Source organism: Battus philenor, unplaced genomic scaffold (genome assembly GCF_028537555.1).
Source record: "Battus philenor isolate CCGP_79_NKW_IND1 unplaced genomic scaffold, ilBatPhil1.0.hap1 SCAF_3, whole genome shotgun sequence".
Lineage (NCBI taxonomy): Eukaryota > Metazoa > Arthropoda > Insecta > Lepidoptera > Papilionidae > Battus > Battus philenor.
This window is the reverse complement of record NW_027181693.1, coordinates 2,390,243-2,412,519: the sequence shown is the minus strand read 5'-3', so window position 1 is coordinate 2,412,519 and position 22,277 is coordinate 2,390,243. Positions and strand designations below refer to the sequence as shown.

The 22,277-nt window shown below is 33.1% G+C and overlaps 1 protein-coding gene, 2 long non-coding RNA genes and 2 other non-coding genes across 5 annotated transcripts; 3 read left to right on the top strand and 2 right to left on the bottom strand.

Moving 5' to 3' along the window:
• Positions 1 to 6,287: 6,287 nt before the first annotated feature.
• On the bottom strand, positions 6,288 to 9,087 carry LOC137926633 (uncharacterized). Its single transcript, XM_068770300.1, has 3 exons — positions 8,973 to 9,087; positions 7,460 to 7,547; positions 6,288 to 6,503 (listed from the first exon to the last, which is right to left on the bottom strand). The coding sequence occupies exons 1-3, from the start codon at positions 9,085 to 9,087 to the stop codon at positions 6,371 to 6,373; spliced, it is 336 nt and encodes a 111-aa protein (XP_068626401.1). The 3' UTR covers positions 6,288 to 6,370.
• Positions 9,088 to 13,022: 3,935 nt separating this feature from the next.
• TRNAH-GUG (transfer RNA histidin (anticodon GUG)) lies at positions 13,023 to 13,094 on the top strand. Its single transcript has one exon. It is a non-coding gene; the product is annotated as a tRNA-His (tRNA).
• Positions 13,095 to 13,513: 419 nt separating this feature from the next.
• LOC137927131 (uncharacterized) lies at positions 13,514 to 15,927 on the top strand. Its single transcript, XR_011107745.1, has 3 exons — positions 13,514 to 13,597; positions 14,367 to 14,442; positions 15,747 to 15,927. It is a non-coding gene; the product is annotated as an uncharacterized lncRNA (long non-coding RNA).
• Positions 15,928 to 17,837: 1,910 nt separating this feature from the next.
• On the top strand, positions 17,838 to 18,968 carry LOC137927044 (uncharacterized). Its single transcript, XR_011107733.1, has 3 exons — positions 17,838 to 17,929; positions 18,005 to 18,077; positions 18,747 to 18,968. It is a non-coding gene; the product is annotated as an uncharacterized lncRNA (long non-coding RNA).
• Positions 18,969 to 19,660: 692 nt separating this feature from the next.
• TRNAH-GUG (transfer RNA histidin (anticodon GUG)) lies at positions 19,661 to 19,732 on the bottom strand. Its single transcript has one exon. It is a non-coding gene; the product is annotated as a tRNA-His (tRNA).
• Positions 19,733 to 22,277: the final 2,545 nt, after the last annotated feature.

The following is a 22,277-nucleotide window of genomic DNA, read 5'->3' as shown; positions in this document are numbered from 1 at the left end:
ATTTGGTGCAGTTAGTTGTGTGAACCAACAACTAAGAGGTTCCTTTTCCTTCTTCCTAGAGTGTGGTTATTACGCCAGATACGAAAAGTGGAAGCGTTTAAGGAGGAAGTCAATTAAGTAAATGTTTAAATTTATTTTAAACTAGCTTATTCTCTGTTGATGCTGTTGTCCTGAGGGCTTGCACAGCTTCATCAGAACTGAGTTTATAGAGCGGAAGGGTCTGTGAACTTAAAAATAAAAACTGGACAGACGCATTCCAGTTGTACGATGTTGTTCACACGTAGTAAACCGCTCTACCTGAGTAGAGCTGTGCAGTGTTTGATTTTGTGTTTATGAGGCTTGGGACGGCAACGTGGACTACAGGCGAGCCAAGAGATCTGGGTTCAACCTCGGTTTGCCCACGCTGTTCGCGGTTATGGAGTGGGTCCCCATTAAACTGGGTGTCACTCTAATATGCTTACGTAACGGATAGCGTACAAAAGATTGCGTGATGTAATATATAACTAGCGCCATCTAGTGTAAAATAGAACGAAATATATTTATATTCACATTTTTTTAGGGAAATAAATAAATATATTATTATTAACTAATATATAATATATATGTCTATAGGATACTAGCTCTTAGCTTCTTAAGTACTTCGCCGTAAGTTAATATAAGGTTTTTAATGTATTGTGACGGAGGACAGGTAGATAGATGGCGGACTTCGAAAGATAAATAGACTTCCATTCCTTGGAAATAAGAAACCCAAAGTCGCTCTCAATTGTTTGGTCTTATCTTTAACGCCCATTTATTGATTGTCGTCGCCGAAGATAAATGGATTCCTATTTTCTTAAAGGTTTTTCTTATTCAACATGAATATTGCTAATATTATTCTTATTTAAATTATCTATTTTCTATCTAAAATAAACTGAACTGGGATTAGAATTGGTAAAAATACCTTTGTTAGATGACTTAATTAAGGTGTCGAAACTTTTATATAAGTGTATGTGTTTAAAACTCTTGATAAATGTAAGAAAAATAGCGATGTACGAAATAGATAAGCTGGCAATATTTTTCTCTACGCTCTATAAGATTAGTGATTCTTTTCAAGACTGCTTTGTACGCTTTTACAATCTCTCTCTCTCTCTCTCTCTCTCTTTTAATGTTTCTGAATTACCACGCAATGAATTTAAAAATTTCAAAGAAAATAGAGTATTTACTATGACATTAATGATTTTTTAATTTAGAAATGAATTGAATTGACTATTGTATTAAATAAGTTTGTGGAAGGTCACTATAAACCTGAATTTATTTGTCGTAATGTCTCTTAAGATTAAACAGCGTTTAATATCGTAATACCCGGCGTATGTAAATTAACAATTTAATTATAATTTCTATCAAAGTGAGCACTTTTGGCATTCTTTCCTGCCCATCGACGCCTACTGTAAAGTATAGATCTCTTTAAAGATATCTATGGGGGGATACGACATAATTGCCACGCTTGGCAGGTGGGTGCTGACCCACTGGGTAACATAATGCCACACTTCGATCCAGCGATCGAAGTGTATATGAAATTGTATCCTGAGTATCGAATTTGCAACCTACGATCGCAAGTTTTGGTTCTGAACTGCTCGATGTTGATAAGTTATTACTTAAAAGAAGAAGTGTAAATTAATATTTGGGCCCAAGGTGGATGGGCGGTCGTCTATATACCGTCTTTAAGGCAGAACAAGACGTCACAAAAATAACGTAAAGATATATAAGAAAATGATATTTCTAAATTCGAATTAATAAAAATTAAATTTATTGTTGTTTACTATTTATTCCTACAGACGTTATAGTGCCAGAATTTATTGGCTGATCGTTTAATAATAGAAAAAATGATTTAATGTAAGATATTTCAGAACGAACACTTTATAAACGTTGACTGGAAATAGGCTAAAAGCTTCAATCATCCATAAAATCATCAATCCTATATAATAATGACCAAAAACATTTTTGATAACAGGAATTATTTTTATTTATTATTAAAAAAGCTAGAGACTACCAATAAAATTGCATTGAGAAAAACAATTATAACAGATTGCTAATAACAGGCAACTTCACTTATAATATTTACGCACAAGTTTAATATATGTGTTTAATAGGAAATAGGAATGTGATAAAAACAAGATGCTCATTTGTAAAGAAACAAAAAACACACAAAAAAAAGTTAAAAAGTGCCATATAAGAGTTAATGTGTTAGTGTTAAAAATGTCAAAAACCAAAGTGACAAGGAAGGCCATTAAATGTTTTCAAACCACACAAGGAGATTACTCCTGTTGCAAAGGATACATTAGTGTTCGTGGCCTAAAAGCAGTTTGATTAGTGCGTAATTCTGGACTTTAAACGAAGTCATTTGCAATATTAAATAGAAAAGTTATTGTTTGGAATTTTCCGCTGTCGTGTTAAGTAATAAAACAACAATTAATTACTAATTTTCGGGACTATGCGTTGTCTTATTGATTCAACATTAACATTGTCATTTATTTTGACGTGTTTAAATTAGGGTCCCGCAATTGATCTGTAATATTTGCGCTGACCAATCCGGGAGCGACACGACACTGGTAATTTTAAAATGATTGGTTACCTACTCCAACAGTTATTAAATTAAAATGTCGTCTGTGTTATACAGATTATGAACCTATATTTTACTATATTATTTTTAATCTGTTCAATTGAATACATAAATCTGGAAAAACAGGAAATACGTAAAGTTATTTCAAACGTTGAACAGAATATTTGATTTTTAAATGAACGTACATCCCGCAATATACGAAATACATTGCGAGCGCTTATCCGGAATAACTGTCGGAAAGCGTTCACGCCACCCACGAGAAGTATTACAGCGAAATAATTCCAATTAAAATTACGAACTGAATATTAGCCTCTAACATAGAAATGAAGCGTAAGCGATTTTATGTTATTTATTTTTTAAAATGATTAATTATTATTATACCTTCTGACTTCATGACGGTAAGTTTCTATGGTCACCTGGCTACACTGAAGGCGCTGAATTCAGGCTGATTCCAGCAGATCCTGCTGGAACCAGCCTGAATTCAGCGTCTTCCGATTATCTTGACAAGGTATGGGTAGATGCCGTTCGCTGCGATTGCCGATCAGCGACTATCTGTTCTTCGCTATGCAACCTGTCCACGGCCTAACTTGCCATTCCGCTTGGTTATGCTATTTAACGTGTATGTTTGTCGGGAACCGAACCTGCGAACTGTTATTTTAAGTTGTTTATACTTTTCATTACGTCAACGGTTAAACACCTACTACAAGATATAGCCTGCCTAAAGATCCTATGAAAACCAGTCTAACGTTAATCGCATCTAGCGACATCCCGTGACATTAACTATGTCGTAGGTCCACTTGGTGGTGCGCCTGCGCACGCCGCGTCTACCGACTCGTAGTCGCCACTCTAGAACCTATAAATCCCAACAGCCATCGGTGTAACAATTATTCGAATGTCGATAATTCTATAATCATAACTAATATTCTTGCAAGAATCCGCTTTTCTCATTTTTATAGCATATTCCTTATTAATTGTAAACTCACAGCGAAGTTAACAAATATGTTAAAATTTATACAGTTGATTTATTGTATTGTACTTTTATTTTTACGTGATAAATTGAAAATAATTTCTTGTGATGTTCTTTTTTGTCTAAGACAAAGATAAAAAAGTAGTTTCTTTTGCAGATGCATGGCATAGAAAGTTATTTTTGGTAGGATAACTTATCTTTTTTTTCAAAGTTGGTAGTGTGGAGAATTGAAGGGTTCAGTATACTTGACTTATTAAGGTAAGAGTATACGTCCGTCCGGGGAGGTTGTGCTTCTCAGGAAAACGGTGGGCTAGACAGTAACACTAATAACGTTGTATATATACAGGTTGATTAATATGTGTAAAAGATTTAAAAGAGTGCAAGTTAGCATAAAGCTTAATAACAGCCCGCCTGATTTTATTTTTTATAATTATATATAATAATATAAATGAAGTGATCACTCTAAAATATGTTTAATTATTTTTTTTTCTATTGAAATGCAACAGGCAAATGATTTCTGGCAGTACGAACTCTTGCAAGTACAGATAGTAAACAATAACTAAACTTAATATGTCCCAATTCGAATTTTGAATTTTGAACACACTTTTAGAAAACTTTTTTTTAATATATTATAATTCTGCCTCTTCTTTTTAGCCAATAGACGCTCACTGTAAGGCATAGGCCTTCCCCAAAGAGCGCCACGATGACCGGTCCTGCGCTGCCCGCATCCAGCGATATTTTATCATTACGTAATTTACTATTTATAAATCCATTGATTATTATATATTGTGTCTTCTTCTTCTTGAAGTGCCTCTCTAACTAGTGGAGGTTGGCTATCAGCTTCCTGCTCTCTTCCTTATTTTTGGTTCTGCGTAATAGCTCAGCAGCGCTGGCGATTCCGGTCCACTCTCTAATGTTACGAAGCCACGACTTCTTTCTCCTACCAAGCTTCCTTTTACCATATATTGTGTACCATACATTAATTGGCACATTCTTTGACCCAATCTTTTAAAGCTTTTGCATCTATAAGGAATCATCTTGTATGTGAAAGCGTTTCTGAGACCCTGCTACAACTGACGAAGTTATGACGTAATGGTAGTTTAAGTGGATGAAACTCCCCTCTTTCTCCTAAAGAGGAACACATTTCATCACCTCTGCACGTAAGTTATATACATATATATATAGAACACATCACAAACTAGCCAATAAGTCTCAGTAATTTGGTTTAATATCTGTATACATAATTTAAAAATAGAAAAGAGAAATAATGATGTTACAAATAAGAAAAAAAATATGTTACAGAGAAGAAAGGGAACAAAGTCTTATATTACTTACATTACATTGCGCACATCTGTTCTATCCGAGAAAAAATATCCCTACTCCACTAACGGCGGTCTAGACATCGCTATCTTAATATTGTAAATGAAAAATGACGTAAAATATAAGTCTAATGGGGCTTGAATTCTTATTAGAATGTGTAGCTTTTGAATGAAGGTTTTCCATTACATACTGGACGCACAATACTTTTTAATGTTTATATAATGATTTAAAAGTTGGGTTAGGTTAGGTTAGAATTCGGCCTCATGACGGCACTTGGCATTACGGTTTTCATATACAACAAACGAGATATTTGTAGTCGCGGGTTTTTGCGACTCCGAGGTGAAGGATGGATTGGTGTGGTCTTGAACAATTGTGATTGCACGAGGGTATCAGGAGCAGTATATCCAGGGACTAGGTGGCGTAACGAAGACTGTCGAAGTAATTAAAAAATGTTAATAGACACACCCTAATCTATCACATAGTGCCCAAAATGGGCGTAGTTTAGTAGGTTCTGGGTAAATCTGTCTTCTTAAAGGTATCTTGTTTATTAGGAACATTTACGCCACCAACAAAACAAAATTGGAATTTGGGCGCTGGCAATATGATACTCCCCGCAATTCAATTGTTGTGTCAATAATTATTGTAAATACAATTTTTAATACACATCAGATATAATCACAATTGGCTTTCGTTTTCCTTGCCAATTAGAAAGATTGTTTACGTTTATTTCATAGATACAGATAATATACATATCTAGGTATGCATATATTATCTGTATAACATGATTGTATAATCTTTATACTAATAATCTGTATAATATTATAACACAAATATATATTTGTGTATAATATACATATCCAGACATGTATATGTTTATTAATATATGCGCCTTTTGTTATTTTGGGTTAAAGATATCTTTTATTAATTACACTTATAAATAAAAATTTTACATTTCAAATATATAAATTTATTTTAACTGTGAATACAGACATCAGTAGTTTCGATCTATATAGTTTTGAAAGAATAGCTCTGTTTATATACAGGGTGATTGATTATTTGTGTATATAGTTCCTTCTCTGTTAATATGTACTCTAATCAAAAGTCAATAGTTCCAGAAATGATAAATAACCTAATGAAAATATAGTGTGAAAACGCATTTTAAAAATTTGGATTCCTTTCTGTCACTACAGGCTTTATACTGTTAGAGGTTATTGGTTTGTCTTATTTCTATAGATAAAATAAACTAATAAAGATTATTTCAAAGTGGTTCGTTTATACAGGCGATTGGAAAAAGGTATAAGACTTTTCGCTTTTAGATGTCGTTTGTTCACTTCTTTAAAGCATCTATAAACAATCACTCTGTATATAAGTCGCAATGGTGAACAGATTAAAACTAAAATATCGACAATTATATGTTTAATCGTATTATAAAGAATACAATCGTTAACAAGGAAGAAAGCTAGATTGTGTGTGTTTGTGTATTATTAAGCCCATCCACTACATTCGTTAATACACTCTTGCATGCTTCCGAAGTTGTTAGTACCAGGCGGTGCAGGCCCGCAGTGATCTGCCCACCTTATAAGGATGCACTTTTGCGTATCCCACAGGAAGGAGTAGCTGAAAAAAGAAGGTTGGTAACTTCACTTACAATCCCGTAGGAATCAATCGAATCTTTAATGGCTTAAATACAAGGTCTATGTCCAATATGTCACTAGAGATGACTTTCAGCACTGAAACGTGGTCTCGCTTCGGGCTTCATTTGTAAGTTTATAGTTGCTCAACGAGCTATAGCGCTATGCCCGGGATAGAATTAAAAGCGAGGAGCTTCCTTAGAAAACAGAGGATTGGTAAGTTGAAGCGGCATCAGAAAGGCCATATACCACGAAGGGCGGAATGCAGCTATGACTTTGAGGTTCCATGGCACCACTCCAATGACTTGATTAAGGTGTAGCTCATTTATCTTAACCTATTAAACACTAACTTAATGATGATACAATGATTAGATTCTTACTATTCGCCCCCTGTAACCAATTTAGATCAGCTTAGAAGGACTTACCATGAGACATTACCCCTGGAGTGGAGTGAAGACGTTCACTCCTAAGTTGGACAGACAACCTTGTGAAGGTCACGAAAACGTTGGGTGCAAGCGCCCGTTATAGATTTCCAATAGGATTAGTTGAAAACGGCTTGCAACTAGCGTCTTCCAATAACCTTAGCAAGGTTGTCTCTCCATCTGAATAGTGGACGCCTTACGCTGTGTTTGCAATAGCAATAGTGATTATTCTTTTCTGAAATTTCTTTTCGGCAAACTTTCTTTTTTTTTCTATAAAACTTTGTGCAAAGTATCAGGAAAGTTAAAAAAAAGATATTCGTTCCTCGTTCTTATGTTATAGTGTGACATAAGATATAGGCATTCATTTATATACATGTTGATTGCTTATCGATGTAAAACGTTTAAAAGGGTGAATTTATACGTCATCTGTAGACAATTAACGTACGGTACACTCTTATAAAAAGAAATGGTTTAAGAAATAATAAATAACTTAATGATAATATAGTACAAGAAATTATACCGCTCAGTATGCTTCCATCTATCTCTTGACGCGTACTCTATTATGCAGTGCCTTTCTTTAGGTGATATTTTACATTTTTCAGAGTCCACTGTAAAACATTTACGAACCATTAAAATATACATTACATAACATAACATTTTTAAAGCATTAATATATTCACATCGATCTATATCATGTGTTACCAATTTTATATCGAAAACTGCTCCCTTTACATTTTATCTCTTTGATAAATTTATTATATTAATATGGCGTAAATTAATAATAAAATGAGTTATTTGCAAAAATATAGGAAAGCAAAAAAAATTGTACAATTAACTATTTTGTAAAAAAGTAGTTTAGGTTTTTTTTTCTTGTAAAAGTTGCTATGTTCACACACATGCATGTAAAAGTTTGTGTGTGTACAGCAATAAATGTTTATGTATATATGTAAGTGTATGTACTGAGTTTATTATATTGTGAAATACAAAGCGTGTCCTTTTTTATTATTTGCGCCCTTTTCTCTATCTCTCTCATCTCTATTCAAATGTTGTCTGGTAGAAATCTACAAGAGCGATAGATAAGACTGCCTGTTGAACCGTCTCTGTATAAATTATTTTACCTTTGTTTATTACCTATATTTATTTTGTGTTTAATAAAGTGTAAAAAAATTAAATTATTATTATTAACAGAAGTGTTTCAAAAACTCTCTCCTTTTTTGACGCGCTCACACTGTCAGGAAGTTTAGAATCAATGATCCAAAAATTTGAAAACTAATAGCGTATGTTGTTTACTTTAAGAAAATACACACACATAATTAATAAAAACATACCGATATAATAATTATATTAAAACGATTAGATCAAATTAATTTGCTAAAAAGATAATAAAATGTTGTAAAAATAATTATAACAAATTTTGCATTAAATTAGAAACAAATATATAAAAAAGTTTTGTTCTTTATTAAATATAAATTATGTGATTGTAAAAATAAAAGTCAAGGTTGCAGAAAGTTTATATCGACATGTCAAAGACGTTCGCATAAAGAGAACCTTACGATTCGGACGACTTTTGATATAAAAATCTTGTGCACTACTTTTAAGAATGATTAAATAAATGTTACATGTTAAGTATATTTCAGTAGCTTTATAATTTGATTATCTATGGCGCCATTTTAAAATGACTCTTACGTACCGTGCGATAGACGTCTATCGAATTAAATATATTACATCCTAATTACAGATGTTTTATGAAAAAACAATATTTCTTTTTTACATCTACACTAGGCTTATTGAAATTATAGAATAAATGACTAAATTTGTCATATTTTTAATGCTTCAATGAAAAGTTTAAATTTTGTTAATTATGTATGTGTTATAATTGTATCTAAATTTTTACATCAGATTTTTATATATTATAACGAAAACATTGTTAAAAAGTTTTCAAATAAAAAAATAGTTCGTTTTGTTCGTTTAGTTTCTCGAAAATAGTTTGTAAAGATGATAAATAATGTGTTGTATAGAAACTTATTACTTACACGATTCTGTTTGTATCACAATCACGGACAAGAAGATAAGCGAACAGAGTTTGAACATGGCGTCAAATCCAAAGGTTATCGATGTTCTACGTGTGAGTGGTTTGTTTTTAAGCATGTTGATAATGCGAAATTGCGTTGTGAATGAATTAGTTACAACTGAAACGAGATCGCATGCGGTCTATGCTAAGAGAAGTAGCGGGTGCAGAAGTTTATCTATATTGATGATTAACATGTTATAGTAATATGTGACAACTAAATTTTGATATTTTTGCAATGTTTTTATAAAAGTTTTTGTGGTAAATGGATCACAATATCTATCAGTTTTGGAAAATATCGTATGCGTACCGAACTTACATATAAGAAATATCCACAAAAATATTTTTGTTGTGTCTCTTGTCGCTTCACCAGGAGAGGAATTTTACTATACATCTTTTCTAGTCTTATCTGACAATGTTCGACCACCTTTTTTTTTCTTACTATATGTCGTCATGGCCATGTCCGCTAAAAACGTGCATAAGAGATGCACTTATTTATTCTCTCAAAAGAAAATGGAGCTGGGCAGGTCACGTGGCGAGGTTAGCTAGACACAAAGAGTTATAAAACAGACGGGATCACGAGGTGCCAGAGCGAGAGGCAGACCTAATGCCAGATGGACAGACGTGATCGTGGCTACGGCTGATCTCGGGTGACTTCAAGTTGCCAAAGATAGGAATGAAAGGAAAGCTTTGGAGGAGGCTTTTACCCTGAAGGGGTCCATACAAATTTAATATAAGTTTTATCTAAAATTTTAATATAATAAAATAAGGCACTATTGTTATTATTATATGGCGTCACACACCCTTTTGTTAGTAGTCTAAATTTTCTTTATAATATATCTGTTTAAATATTGGCATAACCTCTTTTATACATTACTTACTTACTTATCTAGTTCATGGACCCTTCCGCTCCTTGAACTTAGTACGGACGAAGCTGTAAAAGCCTTAGGGCTAACAGCACTAACATAATCAGAGAAAAAGCAAAAAATATATTACTTTTTAATTATTTTCGATAATAAAGACGGATTAGGTAACTTGCCTAAAATTATTGAAGATTTAGATTTAAACTTAATATGTAATAGCAAACGAAGAAAATTGTATCAAATGATATTCAAAAGAGATTTCGATTCTTGAACTACCTGACCAATCCGGTAAAATATTAACATGGAGCGGGTCGAGCCGAGGTACCCCCAGGAGCCTTCGAGCTTTGCTACTTTAAAAGAGGTTTTAGGCTAGGCACGCCCTCTGCGCCCTGCCACTCCGTACCCGCGGAATCTGCAAATGCCTTTTGGGCAGCAGTAACGGTCTAATAAAAAAAAAAAAAACTACCTGTATATAAAATTTTAAAATGTGTTAAATATATAGGCCGCTTGTCAAAATATAAAAAAAATTATAAGTCAAAGTATTTAATATATTAGTCATTCTGATGTAGTTAAAGAGCATTTTATTTTACAAATTGTATAAATATTGATGATATAGTAAATGTAAGATATATGTGCTGGTATGTATATCGGCGATAAGTTGCCAGTATCGTTGTTCTATAGACTGCATTTTGAAAAGTGTCCGAGTTACATGAGTTAATTTCCCCATCTCCTTTCTTCCATCGGACATCAAGACTAACGGATTCACGACATTCATTCACTTGTGTTTTGTTAGTACTTTTAAAATTCGAACAGTCATTGAAAGAAACAACCTACCGTCGTTGTTTCCAGGTAGATATAACTTGATATCTTCTAGGCAAGCGTTTACCATCGCAGACCTTCTTATCGCTAAATATGAAGTCAGATATACGTAAAAAGCCTGTAACGATTTTTAAATAAACATATCTAAATATAAGTTAGTCGACTAAAAAGTAAAACAATCCACAACGTTATATTTATTTGAAATATATATTTCGTAAATACCTTAAAAATTGTTGAGCATTGACTTATAACTATACGCTACTTAATATTATTGTTTCTTTTTAAAAGTGTTTGTTTAAAACTTACCCCGTGGGGGTGTGAGACAATATATAAATTGTGGTGTGAATTTAAAGATTCTCCGAGAATGAAGTCGAAGAACCGAGACAAGTATTTGTAACGTTAGACTTAGACCCAACGTAATTTTAAACATTGACTGTTTTTCAACAAAGTTCTTTTTAATCTTACATATGCGATTATTATATTTAAATTCTACATTTTTTATTAAGCTAAATGATGAAATATTTATTAACAATGAAGATTTTAAAAGTACCGGTGTCTCGGTTTAATCTGTATAAGACTACTCTAATAAATTCCGTTTGTAACTGGACAAATACATGTATAAGTGGTCAACTGCAGCGACAGTTGATCCTCAGAGAGATGGCGTCTACACATATAAAGCCCTTTTATACGTATCTCATGAATGTTAAATGTTTCTCTACGTGATCGGAGTGTACCGTAATAGTTTTGTCGTTGATATCAGCGGGCTGGCGGGCGGTGCACTTTATTGCACGACTACCACTACATGTGCGGAAGTGGCTAAATATTGGTCCTTTTCTTACTTAACAACGTTTAATAAGCAAATGAAATCTAGTTAAATAATACAGAAATTTCCTTTGAAGGTCACTACGTAAAGGAAAATCCGTAAGAAAACTATGAAACCACTTATCTCGCGTACTATAATCTGAATCGTGCGATAAGACGCAATTATCGGGAATCGACTTTGGCACGAAAGAATAATATCTTCGAGATATCAATGTAAACACGACTGTATTTGACAACAGAAAGAATAATGTGGATATGCTTAGAGGACACATTATTCGCATTCCGTCCTGCGTTATTTATACTTATTATTTACATTCCTGCCATTAATATTAATATAAAACTTGTGACAGACACATGATATATAAAAAAAAAATAAAATAAATCTTAACGCCTTAATTTTACTTTTAAAAAATTAAGACATTTCTAACGATTCTGAGTTAACGTATATATAATAAAGTTATACAAGATATCTAAGACCTACTTTCTCTTAATTTCATATCTATAACTAAAAGTACATCATTAAATAAATCTGATTTCAGCATTAAAGAGTATTTTGTAGATCGAAATGTGTGGAAATTGGTTTGTTGAGATAGTTACCCGGTTGATATAATAATGTATATACATACATAGTTAAATTTCATTTGAAATAGAGCAACTGTTGAATTTCTGGCCGACTCTTCTCAGCGGTACAGCATTGCGGTAGCTTACTAAATAAAATGTAAAAATAATTGATGATTCAAAAGTAATTGCCTTCTTGAATAAAGATATTTTGGATTTGGTATGAAAAGGGTTTTTGTTGCGTTCACGATGATTATTTTATGGTGACTTCACCAATAACACCAGTGATTTGATTTCCGTCAGTACGAAGGTTTATATACACCAATGTACAAAATTTATAATGAACTACGGAAAACTAAAAGTATGTTAAATGTGACATTATAAGTTACTAATCTATCTATTATTCATATAAATATTGTAAGAGCTGTTTTTCCTACACATTTCATTTACTTTTTTATGTTAAAATGACCGCCAAAAAACAAAATTATTGTAAAATTACATTGTAAAGTTTGTATGTATAGTTTATATCGTCGGATCCATTACTTTTCATTATGGACTTTAATAAAGAAGATGATCCAAAGGAAATTTGTTCACAGGCTTTTTTTCAATTTGAATAATACCTTTTTTAAGTAATTAGTAAAAGTAATTTACACTCGGTAGAGAAATAATTTTTCTCTCTCAATTGTCTTATTTTATGAAAATAAGCCATTATTTACAGTATTAATATACGTACATGCTTTATACTTAGGTATATATGTACAGAAAACAGTTTTTAGTACTATAAGGTTCTATAAAGAGACAAAAACATTTCCTTTTCTAAGGTTTAATAAAAACTTTTCAATGGCATTGAAAGAGAAATCGCTTGTTCAATGGACTGTGACGTATTTCGTTATTTTATCGATTTTTGTTGGTTTGTAATCTCATGATTCAGTTAACCTTTCATCGTCCCGATAGCCGTGATCGTCTAGTGGTTAGGACCCTACGTTGTGGCCGTAGTAACCCAGGTTCGAATCCTGGTCACGGCAGCTAATAGCTGTTACGGCGGGACTTTCTTTTTTTAAATTTTATTTATTTTGTAACAAAATAACATTAATTCTTTGAAATCACACAAAACTTTTAAATTTAAATAAAAATGATTTTTTATTGAAAATAAATTAAAGTTATTAAACTTTAAACATTTTTGTTAAGCACTTGATATTGACTATATGATTTACTTAATTTTGTGTCTCCAAAAGTTTCCTTTTATTGCATGGAAGTCATAAATGTATGACAGACAGTTTTCCTTTTTGTATGCATTGTTTTAAATATAATTTGTTTTCGCATAGAAACACAATTTTAATTTTGTTGATTAACCTCGCTCGCATTTCAAAACGCGACAAATTAAATTTTCTTATTATAATTCTTTTATTTTAATATTATATTTAATATTATAAATTCATTCACCATAAGCGAATACAGACGAAAAAAATGTTAAAGACTATTTGTCTCTTGGTTTTATTATCAGCACTATTTTTGAATTTAGAAGCGCGTAAGTTTTGTTTATTAATAAGAAAATTGAACACTTCCGTTTTGTAAAATTTAAAAAGTAATGAATTGACAACGAATTTAAAATATCATTCTCACACACTTTTAAATCTACAATTATCGTACCATTATAAGTAATAAGCTACCATCGGCTCGTAATGCTGACTTGCGAAGAGCTGTGCAGAGACTCAATAGTTGGTCTTATTAAATATAATTTACCACTGTTATTATGTATATATATGTATATATATACATAATAATAACTATGTAAATGGGTCAAAGTTTTACAAACATTTAGATCAACTAAAAACTTTTACATAAAGATCTATTTAATAGCATACATATAATTTTAGATTTATAACTAATAAACGAAGGTCCAACATATGTATGTGGAACTTATTATATAACTAAATCTTTTGAATATCGTATATAACAGCATTATAGGCAATCGTAGGCGAGTACCTATTAATTATCTTTGCCCCACCTTGACTGGTATAGAATGCCTAAAGAAATTAAATCCGCCATTAAATAAATTGTAAAATGGATGAATAAATAAATATAAATATACGTAGATATGTATTTATTATAGTATTATATTTTCAACATTAAATTTAGGCTTTATAAGTTTATTTTTAATTCTCTTGTTTATCATGAGTTGGTCACTATTTTTAATATAATAAACATCACAATTTAAAATAACAATAAAAGGGTTGCATGTTGGAGTAAAAAAATAGTTGTTAAATAAAGCTAATATAAACTTTTTTTTTCTGCAGTAGACCCACAAAAATGTAATATGAAGCCAAAGGATAAAGTGTGCCTTGTCCAGGAGTCTATGCCGCATTCTCTTTGGTACAGTTTTTTTTATATATACGTAATTGTATTTATGTGCATTTTTATGTGTGATGCTTGTGTGTGTGCGTATTTACCTTGAGTAGACTAACTAAACTAAAGTATTGGACGTATCCCAGTGAATTGACAAGTTGAAATGGCAGTGACTCTTTGGGTTCTGTTGTGTCAGTTGGGATCACGAATCGATAAGCATATTACAGCATGTCAACCCACAACGTGGACAGACGACCTAAGTTAAGGTTGTCGAAAAACGGTGATTGTAAGAATTTACAATAGGCTCTATTTGAAATTTACAGGGGTGGGAGGAAGCTATGTCCAACAGTGGAAATCTTACGGCTGGAACGATGATGATTAATGTAATATTATCATGGAAAGTTTTTTAGTATGTAATAACTTAATCTGTTTTTATGCTTTACTTAAATTTTTATTTATCCACTGTGTTCGGTTCTCTAGCTGTTAAGTTTGAATCTATATATAATATCATTCAATTGTTCATTGCCGTCTACCAACCTTTGATACAGTTTATGTGTAAAGAGAAAAATCGCTTCATGAATAAACGATCTACTTCGACTAGGTCCTAAAGTGTAACACAAGCTTATGTCTTAGCTTGTATTATGTTAAAAAACCAAAAATTTTAAATGCAAATGTGAAATGTAAAACTGCGCAAATATGTCAATGTGAAAAAAATATTGAAAAATATATCCCTATACCAAAAATAAGATATGGGAATAATGGGGGTCCAAAATAACGGCGATAAATGAAAAAAGTGTAATATGACACGGCGTTGACTTACTTATTCTCAGTTGAAGGTGATGCTGTTAGCCTTGGAGCTTTTACAGCTTGTACAGAACTGAGTTCAGGTCGTGAACTTAAAAATGAACGAAGCTGGATGGGCGCGTTTCAGTTACACGAAGTTACAAGAAGTAGTAAACCGCTCTACCCGAGTAGAGCTGTGTATTGTTGATGTTGTGTATGCGGCTTGGAACGGTAGCGTAGACCACATGCGTATCAAGAAGGGATTCGGATCCAACCTTGGTTCACCCACGCTGTTCGCGGTTAGGAATCGGGCGACTGCCTCCTAATGGCATTGACTAATATCGTCACAGGCTAGCACACAGCTCCGCGCGACTATGGGATCCCAACTTCATGATATTATATCCGCAGGTGTATGTAACATTGTTAATATAATCATTCCGTATGGAACAATCATGCGGCTTACTTCACAAAAAAGTATTTCATTACAGTTTTAGAGAATCATCTCTCCTTATAAAATAGCAATATATAAATTGATTTAATGTTTTCAGGTATGTCTATGATTTTGGAACACAGACCTGTGAAAAAACTTATTGGGACACGAAATGTGCTTCGCCTGAAGTCGATTCAAACATATTTACGAGTATGGATATTTGTTTAAGTGAATGCAAGGGTAGCGGCTAAAATGTTTTTCTTTTATTGTTATTTTTATAACTGCAGGGATATTAAAAAAATAACTACACTTTCGTGTTTTAATTTACTCCTACTTCAATAACACCCCAGCGGTAGAAAACTGAGACAGTTCGATTCTCGGCATACAGTCAAATATATAATTCGCATCTTGTGCAATAGTTATATAGGATTATCATTGCTCACAAAGAAGTTTTCAGAAGATGGGCAGTGTACCATACAACCACACAACCACACAACGATTGCCAAACCACATGCGAAGCGTGGCGATTACGGTAAAACTCACCCACTGACATATTTAGGAAAGGTTTATTGCAGTGAACGTTTATTGGCTAAAATAATGTCATCCTTTTAGCTGTAGGTTACGTACCGTACGCTTGATGACTGCTCGATGCTGACCACTTCCTACGGATCCCCTTGGAAATCTATAGAGAAAGCCCATGCCCAGTATTGGACGTTTCATGACTCAAAATAGAAAAATATCTAAAAAAACTCTAAGTCAAAAAGGGTTTTATGGTTAAAAAGTACATTATTCGTAGTTTATATTTATCAAATTGGAAGGATGTGAAATAGCTTAAAAGAATACTTTAAATGGATACAAAATTTTACTAATAAAGATTTATTGGAAAAGGCAAAGCGACGATTCTCAAAATGTAGACAATATTGCCTTGCAATATTAAACTACTACTCCGCTAGCTCAGTGACCCAAAGTGGGTCTTGGCCTCCGAAGCGAGAGACTTCCACTTTCCTCTATCTTGCGCTATCGTCTGCCATTGGTTGACATTCAATTCGCGCAAGTCTGCCTCAACGCGATCGATCCAGCGATACCTGGGTCTACCCACTGGTCTTCGACCCCTCGGTTTTTCCAGGTACGCTACCTTCACGCTCCGAACCGATCCCATTCGCTATATTAATATTAAACACAATTGCATTTATTTGTATATATGTAGATCTTCTACATAACATTACTTTTGGCATATTTACAAATCTATTCACAACATTACTACTATTTAAAAGGTTGGATGATATATTTTTCAAGAATTGTATTCATTTTTACCTTTCATCATTAACGTTGTCGCTCTATCTACGTATCACATTCTAAGTTATGAATTTTTATCTGCATTTGTAACTTTGTGAAATTTAATGTTTAGTATATTGCCATTTCGGCCTGTCTTTTTGTTTCCATCTTGAAATTGACGAAAATATTTTTGGAACCCTAAAATCCCCCCATCTTTGAGTGTACATATTTTTAATTATATCTTTCAATATATGTACATTATACATATAAATATTGCTAAATATGCGAGAAGCTATATATTTGATGTTACGGATATTAGACAAAAAAAAACGACTGCCGTAAGGTCGCAGGCGCTGATCAAAAAGGTCCTTTCGGAAGAACTGCGCTGTTGCAGTGTTTTGTGTAACGTTAAGCAGAGTATCTAGAGTCGTTGACTTGTTTGTCGACATAGTGTTGCTAACAGTAAAAGTCCGATATCTTCTAGTTTATTTTATTACTGTTACATAAACCTACTGCTATTGTTATAAGACTCATATCAAATGAAGATAAGAAAAGTAGGCGGAAGTGGCTAAAAATTGATCCTTTTCTTACTTAGGATGGACTTCCGCAAGGTAACGCCTGATTCCTTTAAATATTCAAATGAAGATGTTTTATTATTACAAGCAATTTTTTTTAAAATAAATACTCCCGTAATGTCACAAATTTACATTTAATAAGTTATTCAAACATAAATAATTTTCCTACTATAGTATAAAGATTTTTTATTGATAACACACCTTGAAATTTTTTTTCAACTTTAAATATTTAAAATTTAAATTTTCAATTTCTCACATTAACTATGTGATAATTTATTCAATGCGTTGCTAATTTAATTTAAATCTGTTATATTGGTTTTATACAGGCTTAAGATTATATATATAGACGGTACGTATAACACAGATAACGTATAAAACGTTGTCGACAAAATGTTTTTGATTTTCTACTTCTCGTTTATAATTTCGTTGATAATTTACGACGGCGAAGCAAGTAAGTTTTGATCTTTTATAAAACTGAAACATAATAAATTATCATTTTTTACTAACATTAATATTTTTTCTTAAGTAAATCCTCAGAAATGTAACTCGAATGTTGAAACAAGATGTGTTGTCCCAGAGCATGCGACATTCAGTTCCTGGTATGTTCATTCCTAATTCAAATAGTTAATAATTATGTTATTACATAGATAATTAATATTTATGTTAAAGATATATATAAAGAATAATATACACAGTGCTCAGAACAGATGTCCTGAGCCTTAAGGTTTTAAAGTAAGCACAACGTAGCATTTCCGCCGACAAGGTGGTTTTTTTTTTAATGACGGGGATCTCTCGTACCACTATTATATGTTGACAGGTACTTGGTTTATCGGGTAAATGAATTTTTCAGTTTTTTAAATTTTTATTATCACTCCCTTTCATTCGTCTTAATGTCTTTTCGTTTTCCCATCACAATATCTATTTTTTCTTTCTTTCTTTCATCGGCTTCCTTTCATCATCATCCTACTCTTGCCGACAAGGTGTTTTTTTTCCTTTTTTTTTAATTATTTTTACAAAAATTTCGTCGAACATAGTCAGAGCCTGTATTTCTATTTACAATTTCCAGACAAGTCGACAAGGTGGTTAAACGATCTCACGTTTCTCCCCATTGATGAGAAGACGCTGGATGCAGCCAATTCCTAATCAATCCTATAATAAAACTATGGGAAAGCCTTATGTCCAGCTGTGGACGTCCTAAGGCTCAAATCATGATAATGATGTGTGAGGATACGTAGTACGTACTCAAACTGTGTTTATTTGACTTGCAGGTACGCTTACGACCAGGCGGCAAAGACCTGCATTTTGATAAGGTGGTCCGATGAGTGCGATTCGCCCGGGAACAATGTCAACATCTACAGCAGCCACAAAGAGTGCGCAGACGAGTGCGATAGAGAGCTTAAAGCTAGACGTAATGATTGACATTATTAATGCATTAAATTGTATCAATAATTAATATACATGTAATAAAACCAAACAATTAATTTATTAAATAGTTAAGCAATAATCTAAGAATATATAGAAGAAGAAGAATAATAAGCAAGAGATTTTTAATTAAGAGGACTTGCGATCATAGGTCGAGAGATATAATTGCCATAGCCAACAAAAAAGTGGCGATTATGATATATCCTTCCAATAAGGGGAGGCTTAAGTCTTGCAGTGGGCTTCTATGGACTGAAACGACGACGACGAGAGAAGAGATTACCACCTACGACCTAACTCATTTTTATATCTCTATCTAAATTTGGTAAAAATATTTCTTCTGTTGAATAGTAAGTAGTTAAGAACGGATTTTATGAAATTTTATGGGACTGAGGGAGCGTTTATTTAAAAAAAATGTTTTCAAACAATATCTAGCATATGCGTAAATGTTGCCTGAATGTTTTTTTTGTGTTAAAATTCACAAGAATGGAATTATACATTTTTTAAATTATATCTATACGTCACGCGAGGTGGGCACAGAACAGTTAGAAATACATATATGTATGTTAATAACGCTCTCTCTTACATTAAGATTTCAAAACCTCAGTGTTGCCAGAAATTGTTTCCGTTGAGCCGGATAAATTTGACAGAAAAAAAAGTTAAAACGTTAATTTAAAATCTTTACGTTCCTATTTTAAAAGCATATAAAGTATTATAACAAAACAATTGTTAAAAAATATACCCCGCCGAGACAGCTATTCGCTGCCGTGACCAGGATTCGAACCTGGGTTACTACGGCCACAACGTAGGGTCCTAACCACTAGACGATCACGGCTATCGGGGTCGGTATACACCAGATCTAATCTTGTAACTGTATAGCTCGGACAGCGGAAAAAGTATTACATTGTTACAGTTTTATTCGGACATGACTCTGCAGTAGTAAAAAAGAATGTAATGAGATTTTTCTTACGGAAACACATAAAATGAATCTTATGTTAAGGCAGCAAGAGTTATATTTGTCTAACAGCAATACAGTCTCAGTCCATTGTAATCATTTCAAGTGGAAGTAATTTTTTTAGTGTTATAAGAAGTAACTGAATAAGTGTAAAATCGATTTCTACATTTATTGATTCTTCCAATTTCCCAACATTTCTTTGTTTGTCTAGAATTTGACATTTGTAAAATATTGATTACAATTGAATTCGATTTTCATGAACAGAAAGATTTTATTTAGTACGCGTATTTATCGTCCAAAAACAAAATATTGAGAAAAGATAGTTCGTGTAAAAAACAAAATAATCTGTGAATCTGTGTCAAATTATTTTATTTATAGAAAATTTTGATTGTTGCCAAAAGCGGTGTCACACCCGAGGATAAAAAAAAACAATATATGTAAACTATTATACCGTTAAAAACATTTAAAAATTTAAGACGTTTGTGATTTGTCTTAGCTATGATTCAATTTTAAAAACATTAATAAATTAAAAAGTAACCTAAAATACATTAGGTTAGCACTAGAAACAACAGCTTGTAATTTTCTCTACTCTTCATATAATTAGAAAATATTTAATGTTAAAATGACTGAATGCTGTACACTAGGCTACTTCCTAGGTTTCTTTCATCCCGTATACGTCCATTGCAAGGGGACTTGATCGAAGATGAGGAGATATACCATAATCGCCACGTTTGGCAGGCGGGTTGGCGATCGCAGTGTAGTATTTTGGTACACAAAGAACTCTGCAGCTCAACCTCTGGAAAACTTGTTTGTGAGCAGTATCATTAACTAATGAGAGCACAATGTGTGAATAATGTAAGATTACATCCTGGAAATCGAACCTGCTACTTGCGATTGCAAGTTCCAGTACTCTACCGCTGGGTTACCAACGCTTAGGTATATATCTAAAGTATTTTGTAAAGAAATTCTTTAAATCCATCAAAATGTAAAGGATTTTTTAAGTAAGAAGAGCTCGGGAATTCATTGTTACTCGTATAACTGCTGAAACCTTTCTAAGTTTGTTGAGAACTCTTCTTAATGTTAGCTTTAAACTGAAAGATAATTTATAGAGGACTTTAATCTGAATCTACTTTTTATCAAATAGGGCTCATGGGGCTCTTCTAGCAGTCTCCTCATGACGTATGAAAGTGGTCATTTTAAATGTTCCCATGCGCGAATTTTAGGACAAAGAAAGTAGTATGTTTCCCGGCGTAGTGACAAGTTTTATGATCCAAACAACAACCTAACAAGATGAACAGATGTGTCAGCTATTTGATTTTTTTTGACAATAGCATTTAAAATTCAGCCAAATAATATTTGAACAGAAACCCATAAAAATTGCTTGACAGTGGAGAACACGACGAGTCAGGGGCGCGGCTGCTAACAACCGACCCGCCTAACTCTGATTAAAGTGTAATGATGTTAATAGAGGCGAAAGTGAATTATTTATTACAAAATAATATAGGAACGTTAATGTCTAGAGAGACAGGTTTCTTTGGTAATACGGCGTAGAAAATTACCTGAAGGCAATTTGTGTTGTCAACTCTTGATTCCTTCGATAGTTGACGGATGTACAAATTGATTAAGAATGAATTCGATAAAATATAAGATCGACTGGTGTGCTTACATCAGTCCCAATGGTACGTGGAACGTAATTCATTCGGTAGAAATTATTTGATAACCGCCATGACACTCGAATTTGGTCAATATCATCATCATGTCACACGACAGATGCCCCCTGCAAAACGTGGGCCTCGGTGTAGCGCTGCCCACATCCAAAGACTTCCCGAGACCTTGAGTATGGCGACGACCCACACACGCATCGTCTACCGGATCATGGTTTCCATTGGAGAATCTTTCGGTCCCAGGGGCGATGTGCCGCACCCACTGCCCCAATCAGCAGTCCTTCATATTACGTAGTTATCTTTGGTTCTTCTGTGGATCTCGAATCAGTAATGGGGACATTGCTGATTCGAGATCAACAGAAGAACGAATTAGAATCAGTAATGTCCCCATTACTGATTCAAGATCCACAGAAGAACGAATTAGAATCAGAAATGGGGACATTACTGATTCGATCTCGCAGTGAAGCTCGAAACTTAGCCCTCTTCGATTTCTAGACTGTGTATTTACTAAAGAAACTATTTTTAAACAAATATTATTTCAAAATCTATATATTTAGTGATTACAGATATATTTTTTATAAATAGTATACGTAATTGGATATAAATTATACAGTTACATATCTAAGGACAATACGATTGAAAATGGTCCCATGTGATGTGGCATGCACCCAGCGTATTCTGGCAACTTTAATGAGGTCATTGTCACACCTTGAGGATGGTCGTGCTGGCCAGTTCGTGATTACCACTCCAGAACCTTCAAG

Bases quoted from the DNA above. Each gene is read 5' to 3' on its own strand.
- LOC137926633 (XM_068770300.1), bottom strand. From the start codon at position 9,087: ATGCTTAAAAACAAACCACTCACACGTAGAACATCGATAACCTTTGGA. The intron at 7,548-8,972 runs GTAAGTAATAAG...AATGTTTTACAG, and splicing joins TGTGATACAAACAGAATCGT to TGGACTCTGAAAAATGTAAA. The intron at 6,504-7,459 runs GTATAATTTCTT...TTCTTTTTTCAG, and splicing joins AGATGGAAGCATACTGAGCG to CTACTCCTTCCTGTGGGATA.